Source organism: Fundulus heteroclitus, chromosome 17 (genome assembly GCF_011125445.2).
Source record: "Fundulus heteroclitus isolate FHET01 chromosome 17, MU-UCD_Fhet_4.1, whole genome shotgun sequence".
NCBI classification, from domain to species: Eukaryota; Metazoa; Chordata; class Actinopteri; order Cyprinodontiformes; family Fundulidae; genus Fundulus; species Fundulus heteroclitus.
The window spans coordinates 21579829-21595320 of NC_046377.1; the positions used below are offsets into that span (position 1 = coordinate 21579829).

At 40.4% G+C, this 15492-nt stretch overlaps 1 protein-coding gene across 1 annotated transcript; it reads left to right on the top strand.

Annotated features, from left to right (window-relative positions):
* The first annotated feature begins 924 nt into the window (after positions 1–924).
* Positions 925–15145, top strand: dclre1c (DNA cross-link repair 1C, PSO2 homolog (S. cerevisiae)). Its single transcript, XM_036148871.1, has 15 exons — positions 925–1172; positions 1246–1297; positions 3606–3690; positions 3790–3849; positions 3935–3990; positions 5448–5549; positions 5649–5721; positions 5795–5935; positions 7267–7368; positions 7747–7883; positions 7964–8018; positions 8186–8274; positions 9385–9482; positions 11714–11803; positions 13786–15145. The coding sequence occupies exons 1-15, from the start codon at positions 1064–1066 to the stop codon at positions 14358–14360; spliced, it is 1824 nt and encodes a 607-aa protein (XP_036004764.1). The 5' UTR covers positions 925–1063; the 3' UTR covers positions 14361–15145.
* The last annotated feature ends 347 nt before the right edge of the window (positions 15146–15492 follow it).

Genomic DNA, 15492 nt, shown 5'->3' on the forward strand with positions numbered 1-15492 from the left:
TGATCATTGCTAAACACTGTTTTCGTTTGGGTGGCTCTGCATCATTTACATGCCGACATGTAGCTCGGTGCGCCGGCCGTGGCGGGGTTTGAGCTTCATTTCAGTTTACTGGTTGGCTACTGTTTTCATAAGTGTGACGTCAGCTGTGACGCTGAGATCTAAACACCTCACGCTGACTCCACACCAATAAACGCATTACTTTCCATAAAAATCTATTTAGCTTCCAGCCAGGTCAGGTGCCGGCAGACTGGTAAGGGGGTGAACCAAGAGCATTTTTTTAGTCCAGTAGATGGCGCTGAAAGCATCTAACAACACACGGAAACAGGGTTATCATCAACAAATTGTAACTGTACGTGTATTAAACTGTGTATTAAATAGTTTAAAAAATATTGAATATTTAAATATTCGCATTAAAGAGACAGTAAAACAATAATGTAGAGAGTAGGAACGACGCATCTGAGCTCCTTTCCAAATCAAAAGCCAGAACATTTCAGGATCTTTTTAAATAAGACAAACAATGTTTAAACCCAATAAAACCTAAAACTTTATCATCAAACACAGAACCTTTTAGAGAGAGATTTGGTTAATTTCACAGTGTTGCAGATGAATGCAAGTAAGGGAGGGGGAGGGGGGAAATCAAATGTTTTAGATTACAAAATATAACATTTTAATAAATACCAAGTGGAAAAACAGCTGTTTAAACCTGGAGGGAAATTGTGCAATACAAAGATATTATTTAGATTGTTTTGCAATAAGACAAGAAAATCATGTAATGAGGTATGAATATATACGTTTAATAACGTTTAATTATTCCTTTTAAATGCCAGACATAAAAAAATAGTTTTTTGTACCTAAAATTGCCCCTCACAACATGGCGGCAAGCGGAGTCTGTTGCTCTGCGCACCATTCTGACGCTAGATGGCGACACCAGTAAAACACTTCCTGGTTGGAACGTAGAAGAAGAGCAGTTGAACCAGGCGGACCAACAAACCAGGCGCCGGCGACGATGTTGGAGCAGAACCAACGAACTTCAGCTGGTTCGGATGAGCGGTTCGGCTGAGAGATGAGCTCGTTCGCGGGTCGGATGCGGGAGTACCCCACCGTGTCTCTGGACCGGTTCGACAGGGAGAACCTGCACGCCCAGGCGTATTTCCTCTCCCACTGTCATAAAGGTGACTAAATATCTAACATTTATTTAGGGCTGTGTTGTGAAGGCTGTCTGACGTCAGCTGCTCTGTTCGCCAGACCACATGAAGGGACTGAAGGGACCCCTGCTGAAGAGAAAGCTGCAGTTCAGGTGAGCACAGCTGACCCTGGATTGGTTAAATGGAAGCAAATCAAATTCTCTCATTGACATATTTTAACAAGAGCGCTTGTAATAAAGAGCATGCCTTAAAAAATATGTTTTACTTGCTTGGCTCGATAAATGGAGGCACAATTTGATTAAATAAAAAAAAAAAAAAAACTAAAGATGTGATTAACAACACAAATTTTATATCTGTTGATTTTGTTTAGATATTTTTTTCATATCCAGTTTACATCCATTCTTTTCTGTGTTTTTATGCTAAATAAAGCTATGTATACTAGTATATTCATACACACACAGTTATACAGCATTTATCTGCAGACTGACAGACATAAATGACTGGCTTTCAAATTAACTCTCAAAGTCATTCAATTAACAAAACCAGCCAAATATTGTATTTATGTTCAATTTATTGAACACTGATATATTAGCAGGAATATAAAGTGCATTTGGTTCAATGCATTTCACTTATCACAGAAACCAAAAATGTGTCCAAACGTCTGATTATTAGGGAGTAAAGCGCTTCTAAAATCCTGTCGGCCGTTCCACAAATTCGCCTCACTTCCACTTCCTCGCTGTGAACAGTAATGGTGCGCTGTAATAACGCCCCCTAGGGGTTGGGAGGTATATCAGTATTGAAAGCCAAAATATCGATATTAAATCGTTTTTAAAAACATCGATATTAATCCTTGTATTGATTTTTATGCACAGCCCTAGTGGCTTTATACCTTCAGTCCACGTCCCGCCTCTTAACGCAGTTTCCCGTTTTGCAGAGTGGTGAGAGAAGATTGTCAATGATGCAAAGTTCCTAGACTCTCTGAACCCTTTACTTAGCTTTAAACAATGATGACATTTCCATGATGAGTTACAACCTGTCTGGGTTGATGATGCACGAATTCTCCTTTTAAAAATGTAAATTTAAATAACGATCAAGAATTTGTCCTGAAAGTTGTAAGCATTTTCAGGAATTTGTATTTATTTCTGGAAAGAAAAAGAAAATAAATCTGCTGAAAAGGTTTTATTTTTGGAGCGATGATGTAACAAAGGGCTTCTCTGCTGAAAGGGCAGAAGGAGCAAAACATTACGAGTAGTGATGCACGATATTAAAAATGTCAACCGATATCGATAACCGATATTTTTCTGCTTTTCATGGCCGATTCCGATACCAATAAGTTCATATTCAATATAGTTTTTGCATAATCTGCAGCTTGTGCTATGAAAAACAAATTATTTAGCAGCTGTGGCTTATTTATAACAGCAAAAAAAAAAGGTTTTGGCTCTTCAAATGTTTATTTTTTTATACCATCAAACAAAAAAGTTGTAATTTGCTTTTAATAACAAAAGACACAAATCAATTTAGAATTCAAAGAGCATCCCTCAAAAATTACTGAACAAATCTATGGCTTAACTGCATTTGGGAAGTCAAAAAATAATATCCACAGCAAAGGTCAAAGAAAAAAGTGAAACTTCTTAAAAAAATGTTCAGAAGGCTATCAGCAAAGGTATTTCTGGAGTCAAGTCAAATAATTTTCCAACATGAAATTATCTGTACTAACATATGCATATAAAAATTCAATAAAGTCAATAAAAATGCATTCTCAAAAATGAGGTGCCATGATGACGATTTTTCAGGTGAGCTATTAGGTTTGTTGTGTTAAAACCCAAATCCTTCTTTCCTCCTCTCAAAATTCTTGAGGAACAGGTTTTGCAAACTGCAATGCTGTCATCTTCTAATACCCAGTTTGTTCATTTATAGTCAGGCAATGATAGAGCCAGGCCTGGGTCCTGATAGTAAGGAACACAAAATCCACAGGTCCTGTCCCGCTTTGGGGCTACTCAACTCAACTCAAACTTTATTTATAAAGCACATTTAAAACAACCGGGGTTGACCAAAGTACTGTACAGATAAAAGATAAAAACTGAATGCTAAAATACATAAACGCAATGCAAAAAGAAAAATTGAAAGCAGATAAAATATAATAGGATAAATGTTGTTAAAATAAAATATAATTATAATTTGACAAATGTCCACCTAGGCTTGATTAAAAGCCAGGGAAAAGAAATGTGTTTTTAGAGAGGATTGCCTGAATAAAATTCCACCACATTTAATTAATTTATCGGCTATTTTTATCGGAAGAATTTACTTATCGGTCCGATATAAAATTCCTCCATATCGGCCGATATTTTATCGGTCCGATAAAATATCGTGCATCCCTAATTACGGGCAAACATTAAACGTAACGCCAGAGCGACTTTTAATCAAAGAGTGATTAAAGCTCAGCGTGTTTCCTGTTTGCAGCCGAACCGTCAGACTTTACTGCTCCTTCGTGACCAAAGAGCTGCTGCTGAACAACCCAAAGTACGCTTTCTGGGAGGAATACGTGGTAAGTCTGCCCTCCTCTGACGCTGCGGTGATTCCCAGCCTCTGATCAGAACCCATCCATGAGAAGACGCCGGGTTTGTTTTTCTGTAACCCGGCTCAGGTTGCGCTGGAGCTGGAAAGCCCGACTCAGATCTCTCTGGTGGACGAAGCGTCTGGAGAGGTGGGTTCCTCCAGGAGTCGGTCACGGCTTTGGCTGGAGCTTTTCGGGTCGTTTTTAACTTTGTGGTTTTGTGTTTGTGGTACAGAAAGAAGAGGTTGTGGTGACGCTGCTCCCTGCAGGTCACTGTCCCGGATCAGTCATGTGAGTCACTGCAAATTCGGTTTTTCTTTATTGTTGTTGGATGTTTACTCGTGTTCGATGCTGTGATGCTGCTTCTGTTACTGATTCAATTATTGCTGTTTTTCAGGGTGTCGTAGACTAAAGAAATGGGACCAAAATGAACACCACTATGGTTCCTTCTTTGAGTTTAGGAGGTTTCTCTAAGCTGGAATGATTCAGAGTTTAGGTTTATGGAGCTTAACACACATGGACAGATATTTCCTCTGATTGTGTTCAGGTACCGGACAGAAACTGAGTGAAACGGCCCCGAAACATACAGACAAAAAGTGTTGATCCAGATAATTTTTAAGTGGATTCTAGTGTTGGCAGAAGGAAATGTCCTTGACTTTGGAGTTATATTTAAAAACAACACAGAGACAAAAGTATGGTTTACGTATGAAATGTTCTTTTTACACAGAAGAAAACACAGACTCTGTTTGGGTTGGCTAAAACGTTACAATAGACACTAATGGAAATAAGTTCCTTTTTGCACCACAAATAAAGATCCCTGTTGGGATCTGAGGAGGGATAATTGTTTTTTTAAAGGCTATTTTCTCCTTTTTTTTTTTTCTTGATGAATACGTTCAGGAATGTATTCAACATGAGAATCTGTTCGTTCAGTGTCTAGAATAAAGGAACATGTCGATCATTAAGAGTCTATTCCGGGTCACCAGGAACTCTGTAGAGTCAGGAACTTGTTCATTGTTGGGAATGTGTTCGAAATAAGGAATCCGTTCCGCCCTGGGATTCGTTTACATAACTGCAAATCTTAGAATCTGTTCAACAGCAGGAGTGCGAGGTTTGTTCAAAATAAACAAATCTGTTTAGTCGTGGGAATCTTTTCAAATCTGTTCAGATTCGTTTAAGAATCTCCTCAAAGTAAGTAATCTGTTCAGAACTGAGGATCCGTTCGCAAACTGGAATCTATTAAGTGTTGAATTTTAGTCTAATCAATGTTCAGAGTTTGGAGGTTGTTCAAAAAAAGGAATCTTTCATGAATTTGTTGGAGATCTGTTTAGAGTCCAATGGAAATCTGTCAGGATATGAGAATCTGGATAGAATCGATCTATTTAGCATTTGTAACCTTTTTGGAATCTCTTGTGAAAATCTGAACAACGAGTCTGTTAATTGATCTGTTCAATGTCGGGAATGTGTTCATATTAAAGAATCTGTTCAGAATTGAGGAATCCATGGAACGTTGGAAATGTTCGGTCAGTGTCGGGAATCTGTTTGACAGAGAAGCCAAAGTCTGGAGAAAAGAGTCGTTCAGAAAACCCGGAGAAGAGCTGATCAGTTTAAAAGTTTACAGGAATCTGGGCGACTGGGATGTTTGTGCCGTCTTATCACAGATAAACGACACGTTCTCATCTACCTGGTGTTGGTGCATTAACGTAAAAGTGTTTACATGTCGAGGTTCACCCGATGACGTGTGTTCTCAGGTTCCTGTTTGAGGGTCGCCAAGGCAACGTGTTGTACACCGGGGACTTCCGCTTGGCGGCCGGAGACGCGTCCAGAATGGAGCTTCTGCACTCTGGCAGCAGGTGAAGCCTCTAGTCGTCCTGCTGGAGGCATTTCTCTGCGGTTCTGGGTGTTTTTTTTGGGGTTCCTCACTGCCGTCCGCTCCGTGTTTTCCCCTTTAGGGTCAAAGACATCCAGAGTGTTTATCTGGACTCCACTTTCTACGACCCGCGCTTCTACCAGATCCCCAGCCGGGTGAGTGTCTGCACGTCTCTGCCGCGTGCCAACGATGCGCAGCGTGTGACCGGGTGTGTCTCCGTGTTTGCAGGAGGTCTGCTTGAGAGGCATTTCAGAGCTCATCGGGAACTGGATCAGCCAGAGTTCATATCACGTCGTGTGGCTCAACTGCAAGGCTGCGTACGGATACGAATACCTGTTCACCAACCTGGGAGACGAGTTCGGCACACAGGTGATGCGTTCAACAGCCTGGCCATGTTCAGATGCGTTACAAAACCTGTTCTCTGCCTTGGAAACAGCGTTCCGAGGGTCTTCAAGGCTAGATTTTGGTTTGACTTGGACTTATTTTTATTGCGTCATTAAACACTTTTTCCGGATGCGATTTTGTACCAATGGCTCGGGAACGGTGCAGAAATAAAAAACAGCTTCATTTTAGATGTAAAACTGGTAGAATTGCAACCAAAGATGGGGAAAATGTGCTGTATTTTTCAGACTATACGTCGTAACAAACAGGGAACTAAAATAGTCTGGGATTTTTAGTTCCCTGTTCAAGGCTTGACATCAAAAACTGACAGATCTGTGGATTTTGTGTCAGGAAAAGTTGGAAATATGGCCTGGAAGCTGCCTTGTCGGTTAATTTTCACAGGAATCTGTACATTTTCGCAGGAATCTGTACATTTTTGCAAGAATTTGTACATTTTTAGCAGTAATCTGTACATTTTTGTAAGAATTGGTTAATTTTCGTAGGAATCTGTTGATTTTATTGGCTCATTTTTGCATGAATTGGTTAATTTGTGCAAGAATTGGTTCATTTGTGCAAGAATTGGTTCATTTGTGCAGGAATTGGTTCATTTGTGCAGGAATTGGTTAATTTTTACAGGAATTGGTTCATTTTTACAGGAATTGGTTCATTTGTGCAGGAATTGGTTCATTTTTGCAGGAATTGGTTCATTTTTACAGGAGTTGGTTCATTTGTGCAGGAATTGGTTCATTTTTACAAGAATTGGTTCATTTGTGCAGGAATCGGTTCATTTTTGCAGGAACTGGTTCATTTTCGCAGGAATCTGTTGATTTTTATTGGCTCATTTTTGCATGAATTGGTTCATTTGTGCAGGAATTGGTTCATTTTTACAGGAATTGGTTAATTTTTACAGGAATTGGTTAATTTTTACAGGAATTGGTTCATTTGTACAGGAATTGGTTCATTTTTACAGGAATTGGTTTATTTGTGCAGGAATTGGTTCATTTTTACAGGAGTTGGTTCATTTGTGCAGGAATTGGTTCATTTTTACAGGAATTGGTTCATTTGCGCGGGAATTGGTTCATTTTTACAAGAATTGGTTCATTTTCACAGGAATCGGTTCATTTTTGCAGGAATCTGTTGATTTTTATTGGCTCATTTTTGCATGAATTGGTTCATTTGTGCAGGAATTGGTTCATTTGTGGAGGAATCGTTTCATTCTCTAGACTTCTAGAAGTGCTCGGTTTAAGGAAAATAACAAAGTGGGAAAGCCGGCTCGTCTGTTTAGGGTTTAGGTTTCTAATTGTCAGTTTTCCCCTCAGATCCACGTCAACAGCCTGGCCATGTTCAAGAAGATGCCTGAGATCCTGAGCTACGTGACCACCGACCGCAGGACTCAGATCCACGCCTGCCGACACCCAAAGGTGAATTTTTACACCACCTCAGATCCTGTTTGCCTCATTCTGCTGGCAACCAACCAAACTACGTTTTGTTTAAAGGTTCATTTAACTATAGAGATTAGTTGCTGGGTTACTCTGGTATACAGAGTTTATGGTGCCGTGGTCCAGAAAAACTCAGATCACCACCTGGCAGCTGAGAAGAGGTGTTTGTTGCTGCTAATAAACTAGTAAGTTAAGACCCTCAAAGATGAGGATTTTATTGTAGGCTGTGCCACAAAACATTAAAAGTAGGCCTGGCTTCCTTTTAACATGAGCGTATGTAGGAGTTAAAAGGCTTAACTTGTAAAAATGCATCAAATGAGTGCAGGAATGAGGACTTAACAGTGTTTTTTTTTTGTGTAGGATGAGGAGTTTTTCCAGGGCAACAGGCTGCCGTGTGGCTGCACGGCTGCAGACGGGACGCCGCTGCGCATCATCAGCATCAAACCGTCCACCATGTGGTTCGGAGAGAGAACCAAGAAGACCAACGTCATCATAAAGTAAGAAAATAACTCGTCAGTTTGGAGAAACGGTGTCCAGGTGTGGGTGACTGGAAGTTAATGCCTTTGTTTCTCCCCAGAACAGGAAGCAGTTCCTACAGAGCCTGTTTCAGCTTCCACTCCTCCTACTCAGAGGTGCGGCTTCCACCTTTATCCCAAACTTTGCTTCATCAACATATGAACAGAAAAAACAACATTCAAATTAGATCTCACTGGATTATGCTTCAGAGAACTCTGAAAAAGCTGTTTTCAGTGTGAAAATGTTTTATTTTCTTTTTAATTGGGCCGCTGTTTATTTTCAGATCAAGGACTTCCTGTCCTACCTGCGGCCCGTCAACATCGTCCCGAGCGTCGTCCCGATTGGACGCACGCTGGCCGAGGTCACGCACATGTGAGTTTCATTTGTTCAAATGTTTTAAAGGAACAAAGTTTCTCTGAATTTAAATTCTCCCTGTGAGGAAAATGTCTGGAAAGACGGGAATCAGGGGTTTGGTTTAGCTTTTCAGGTCAGGATGAGCTTATGAAAATGTATTTATGTTTCCAGACTTTATTCTTGTTTTTATTGTCTAAGTGCTGGGTCTGTCTTGTCCAACCAAATTTAAACACTATTGTATAGTTCTGGAAATCTTTTTTTTTTTTTTTTTAAATCAAAACAGTGAACTTTGATTATGTTTTTATAGACATTCGTTCCTGAATGTCAGACACACGACAGAAAGGAGCGAATAGATACGGAAGAGGATTAGGGCCACTCAAAAAAAAAAAAGTCTACTCAATTCTGACTTTAATCTCAGAATTCTGAGAAAAGTCAGAATTCTGACTTTAATCTCAGAATTCTGAGAAAAGTCAGAATTCTGACTTTAATCTCAGAATTCTGAGAAAAGTCAGAATTCTGACTTTAATCTCAGAATTCTTAGAAAAAAGTCAGAATTCTGAGATTAAAGTCAGAATTCTGAGAAAAGTCAGAATTCTGACTTTAATCTCAGAATTCTTAGAAAAAAGTCAGAATTCTGACTTTAATCTCAGAATTCTTAGAAAAAAGTCAGAATTCTGAGATTAAAGTCAGAATTCTGAGAAAAAAAAGTCAGAATTCTGACTTTAATCTCAGAATTCTGAGAAAAAAAAGTCAGAATTCTGAGAAAAAAAAAGTCAGAATTCTGACTTTTTTTTCCTCAGAATTCTGAGGAAAAAAAAAGTCAGAATTGAGTAGACTTTTTTTTTTTTTTTGAGTGGCCCTAATCCTCTTCCGTAAATAGAGGTTGAATAGAAGTAAAAAAAAAAATCTTTATGTGGTCAAAAAGAATAAAAAGAGTTCATCCTGGAGAGATTTCACAGCAGCACATCTGGTCCAGAAGCACATCTGGTCCAGAACCAAGACGATGGACCCGCCTCGCTGCAGTTCTGGCCCAGTCTCTAGAGTCCGACGCTGCAGAATCGTTCCGGCTCTTCGTTGACTGTAAAGCGGCTCATGATGAATCTGAATCGGCTGCTTCTGTCTGTCCAGGTTGAGGCTGATGTGCCGGAACCGGTCTGACGACGCGGCGATCACATACAAGCCGCTGGGAGTCCTGAAACGAAGCCGAGTCCAGCGGCCGGCCTACGGTGACACAGACACTGCAGTGACCCAATGATCTCATAGTTTACAGAATCACTTTCCTCCTCCTTCCTGCTGAAACCCGTCGACGGTCTGAATTCAAAGTGCAGCTAAATTCAAGCTCAGAAACATGCTGGTAAAACAAGATGGCCGCCCTGCCGTTGTAAACAATGAGAATATAACAAAATGTGACACAATGAGCTGAGAACAGGCTTCACTGCTATGGAGGACCAAACTGACATAATTAAGAATAAATGCAGAAATAAATTAATGCTCAATAAGTATCATTAATTAGATGTTTTATTTAATAATTTCCTCAATTACTCATTCATTTTTATTCATTTATTCATTCTTTTATTTCATTCATTTTTTAAATTTATTCTTTTATTTCTTTATTCTTTCATTTATTCATTCATTCTTTTATTTATTCATTTATTCTTTTATTCATTCATTAATTTTATTTATTCATTCTTTTCATTCATTCTTTTATGCATTCATTCATTCTTTACTTTATTTTCTTAGATCATCTTCGTATCGCTATCTTGACCCTTACCAACCACCATTAATACCTAAAAAAAGACTTTCACTCCAAAAAGCATTGTGTAGCAATAGTAAATCAATGAACGACTACACAAATGAATGAATAAATAAGGAAACATTAAATAAAGTATCAAATTAATCAAGATTATTTAGCATTGATTTATTTCTGCATTCATTCTTAATTATGTCAGTTTGGTCCTCCATACACTTTACTTGTGTCACTTCAGACTAACTTAAAAAAATAAGTAAATTAAAGTGCCTCGTTTTGTAGTTAAAAAAAAAAAAAAAAAAAAAAGTTTACAAAATTTGACAATATATTTTCCTAAACATATTCAGGTTTGCTGCTGTTCTCCTCATGGAAGCCCAACGAGTTCACTGGCAAAATAAAATCCAGATTTTCCAAAAATCAAATATTTTTTAAAACTGTAAATTTGATTAATCAATTAATCGTCCTGATTATAAGCGGAGGCTTAAATATAAACGCCTCCAGTGAGGTCTGGTTGAACGTCTCGTTTGTTTAAATTGGCCTTTTTTCCTGCGATAAGGCTGCAGCAGTTGTTGCCCTGCAGCAAGAAGGTCCGTGGTTCAAATCCCTGCCTGGGGTCTTTTCACGGTCTATAAATTGCCCTTAGGCGAGAGCGTGGACGGTTCTTTGCCCTGCGATGGACTGGGACCCATCCGGGGAGGACCCGCCTCCCACCCGGAGATAAACGGCTCTAGATGGTGGATGGATGGATGGATTTCACGGCTTTTCAGCAGAGCCGCCCCATTTTTAGCAGGACTGCCGGTTCTTTGGGGCAACATTTCTGTTCCAAGCCCAGTTTGGATGTGTTTTAGGATCAAATATCAACCGTCTACCACCACAGCATGGTGCTGCCACTAGGGCTGAAAGATTTTGCAAAATAATCTAATTGCGATTTTTTTTTTTTTTTTTTTTCTTAATATTGCGATTTAATGCAATTTTTTTCCCAGTTTAATTTATCATGTGTTTTAAAATATATACAAACAACAAATCAATTTGTTTCCTCGCCATGTGGATTAGTTGCTAAAAGACCCACAGCATCTAAACTCAGAGCAGAAATTATTGCGTTCTGCCTACAATATATTTCAATCAAAATTGCAATTTTGACTTTTCTCTGCATTAACCACAAGCAACAAAAATGGCCTCTAAATAAAGACGTTTGTAAACAAGGACTATTTTAAACAAGAATTTTTAATGTTTCTATTAATCAGAATATTATTCAAGAGAACAGCTTTTAATTTAATTGGACATTAATACTTGTTGAACATAAAGTGCAACCAACAAGCAAGTCTATGTATTAAACTGATTGACCTGTACTTAATGCTATGTATGATTATATAAACTCTAAAACAAGTATTAAAATTAGATTATCTCACTGCTGCAACTGCCTTCCCTTCCATGTGGAGCAAACCCACTTTAAACATTTTACCAACACCTAATGGACGTGTCTAATTCCGCGATTATATTGAAAAATGAGATTAATTGTTGAGGCCTAGCTGCCACCACCATGGATCTAGTCACCTCTGAACTTCCCCCAGAAGACATTTGGACTGTCGGGGGTGACGGCTGCGGATCTCGCTCCAGTCTTAACGAGCCAGTTTCTCTCTTCGCTTATTTGCCTCTTGTTCCGTTTGTTGGTGCGTTTTATATTTGAAGCGTTTCTCTTTCTGTCTTCAGACTCGGGCAGCGACGATGACGAGCTGTTTGAAGGTTTGGATCTGGCTCCGGTCAGGAAGAAGATGAGCCTCAACCAAGAACCAGAAAACGGTACCTTTTTTTTATTTTTATCCTGACTCTTATTTTGGTTTGGAGGATTTTCTGAACATTTTTATCTTTGTATTAAATAATTAGTTTATATCTGGCATAGCGGCTCAAATTAAACAAGAAAGTAAAATAAACGATAAACTGTCATTTTCTGGCATCTTTTTTATCCAAACATCAAAGGTACATTTAATCGTACCCTTCTATAAATATGCGGCTCTTTAGTACTTTTTAGGATGTCCCAAAAGTATTCACATCCCTTGAGCTTCAAACTAAAATGTATTTTATTGAGATTTCTTGGCCAACAAACGATTATTGTCTGTCATCGTTTTTTGTAAATATAATCTGAAAAGTGTGGCCTGCATTTATGTTCAGCCACGCTGGATCTGTACTTTTTTTAGAACCACGTTTTTCTGCCAGACGTCTGCTGGGTTATGTCTCCATCAGCTTTATTTTCCCTTCTGCTGCGTAGAACAGCTCAAGCCCAGTCAGATGGAGGGAGACTTTGACTAGGCCGCTCTAACCCATGAATCTGTTATGATCTAAACATGCAGTTCCCAAACTTTTTTAGTCATGCACCTCCTTCTTTTCCCCCCTCCACACACCAGATGCAACAATCTTTCTGATTCTCCTCGTTTTATTCTCCCGGATCCGTTGCAATTCTCTCCTCTGTTGCCTCTGATCTCTCTCTCTCTCTCTCTCTGTTCCTCTCCTCCTTCATCACTAACTTTCACCTGTGATGTCTCACCTGCCTGACAGTTTCCCTGATTTCAGCCAATTTAAACATATTTGCAAGAATGATTGCGCTGTAAATGCGCACCTAGCTTGTGACCTTTGCTTCAAAGCGTGGAAGAAGATAACTTCCTCTATATTTCATCTTAAAATGAAGCGTAGAAGAAGACTTCTTCTACATAAATACATTTTCATGTGAATACATTTTTATTTATTTATTAAATTTACAGCTTTTGATTTGAATTTTTACAAAGGAAATGTTTATTTACAGGCAGTGTGTGAAATACCTGTCAATATTTGGGGGGGGGGGTCCCCCATCTCCCCCATCTCCCGATTGTTGTGCAATACCGATGTAAATTTTCTCAATATGCAGGCCTATAACATCACAATGTCAAAGTCAAAGTTGGCTTTAATGTCAATTCTTCACATTCACCAGACACACAAGGACTCGAGAGGACGTTTCTCATTCACCAACAGTGAAACAGATAAAGTGCACAGGCACAACAGATAAGATCAGTTCATAATACTAAAATTGAAACATTTTTAGTAATAATTGTTAACGTTACGTCTTTCTTCTGTTTGGCACGCACACATGGCTAATTTGCATCCGCGAATAGGATTGGCTGGCTCCACTTGGCAAAAAACAGAACATATTTCCCCCTGGGATCATTAAAGTATGTCTGATTCTAATTCTGATATTTGTGAATAAATGTTTTGAATTTTAAATACTGGACATTTTGACCTTAAAAAATTTTTAGTGACCATTAGTGACAAGAAAATATTAAATTTTTAATTTTTTTGACACAATTTAAGACCCCCTTTAAATTTTGCTTTTGAGGCTTTCAGGGGGTCTCATGGGTTAACCCCCCCCCCCCCCGTATTTCGCACTCTGTTTACACATATTTATGGTGTGGGGGGAAAGAAACACTGTAATTGTGTAATTGTCAGACCGGCATTACACTTTGGGGAATCCCTGACCTAAACCATCCCATAATACCTCAGGCTGCGTGTTAAGGGTGGTTCTCCTGCTGGAAGGTCCCCACAGCATGATGCTGCCACCGCCGTGTTTCTCTGTCTTTTCAGGGTGCAGCTGGATTTGAGCTGAGATTAAATTAAATTCCGCGCATTCACTAATTAAATTATGTCTGTAGGTAATCTGGGATTATCGGTGTGACGTAGACGCTGCCCCGTTGTTTGGGTAGAAATGTGGGTGATGATGGGATGTCTCACTATAATTCTCTGTCTGTTAACTTTAGAGACGCCAGCTGAGCGAACAGCGCCCCCGGTGGCCACGTCGTTACCTCCGCTGACCTCTGACCCGACGCCGGCTGCACAGAATTACTTCGACTGCACCGAGTCCAACGGCGAGGACGACGAAGAGGAGGAGGAAGAGGAGGGAAAAGGAGACACGAGAACGGCAGAGGGGGGTGAAGATGCGCCGAAATGGGAGGATTTCTTCACCACAGAGCCGCTGAGCGACAGCCAGAACAGCCAATCGCATTCCTGCTGCTCCCCCTCCAGAGAGACCGGATCGCAGACGCCGGATCTGTTCGGCGACGTCGAGGACCAAACGCCCGAGAACCTGGAGACCTTCAGCCTGACGCTGTCCAATCATTCCTCTCAGAACCTGGACGACACGCTGATCCTCCCCCAACAGAACCCAAAGGCGGAACCGGAGGAGCTGCCGGCCTCGTCCGACTTCGACATCCCGTCCACGCCGGAGTCAAAGGCGCCGCAGCCCGACGACCTGCTGCCGCTGTACAGGAAGCTGGCGTCAGGAGAGGAAGTGCTCATCAGAGGAGGAGGAGGAGGTCCGGTTGAAGGACGGTAACTCCCACATTGGGAGCTTAAAATGTCGACATTATTGAGACCAAACAGGTTTTTCTGTATTTCTCTTAGCTGTAAATCGGACCTCAGACGGACAAATGCAACATCCATTCCAGAACTTCATTTATTGCACAACCCACGATCAAACAGCTTGTAGAACCACCTTCAGCAGCGGTATCTCTCCGCTTTGGCCCGTTCTGCTTAGCAGCATTTGTTCTGCCTAAAGGTCCCGGCGCAGCAGACCTATCAGGACGACGTCCGGACTTTGACTAGGCCGTTGCAGCACCTTGGTTAATCTATTTTTCTGTTCTAGATGTACTGCTGTTTGGTGGTGTTGTTCTGTCGGTGACCCGGTTCGAACCAAGCTCTAGCAGGGGTGTACTTGCTTTTTCCTGTTGAAAATGTGCCTTTTAGGCCCTGGTTCTGTTTTAGCGCATGGCGCTCCAGTCTGAGCGTTGTGGTTCTGGTTCTCTGCTCTAAAGGGAACCTCCAAACCGCTCAGACTCCTCCAGCTGGCGCTACGTTCGTTCCTGTCCTACATGGACCCCCGCAGCTGTGCACAGACCACCTCTACATTCCCGCTCAGCTGTGGTTTTCCTCCGCTGCGTTCTGCTGCTGAAAATGTTCCCCTCAGCAGCCCCTCTGACTAGCTGCTGTTTTTTTTTTTTTTTTATCTTTGCACAAAGACTCTGACGGTCTGTTTTGGTCTTTTTTTTTCTTTTGAATTCAAAAGGAAATTGTTGTTTTCTGGCTTCTCGTGTTGAATAAACCAAGAGGAGGATGAAAGTATCTCACTGTCTTCTGTGGTGTTAAACAGCAGCATGCAGAGCAGATCTTCCACCAGGTGGGGGCGACAGAGAGCCAGAGGAGGCAAACCTACCTGAAGGTATCTGATGGAAAAATCATCCCGATTCTGTGCTAAAGTCTAAAATCATGTTTATTTCTTTACATCTTCCTTGCAGGCAAACAAACCATCAGTAGTTGTCCAGGATCCGGAAATACTTTTTAGAATGGAAATATCCTTTCATGTCCCTCAGCGATGAAATGCAGCGAAGTGGAAGGCAGATTTACATTAAGGTAAAAAAAAATAACTTTGGTTTTTGAAAAATTGAATGCTCAGATTACATAAACACCAG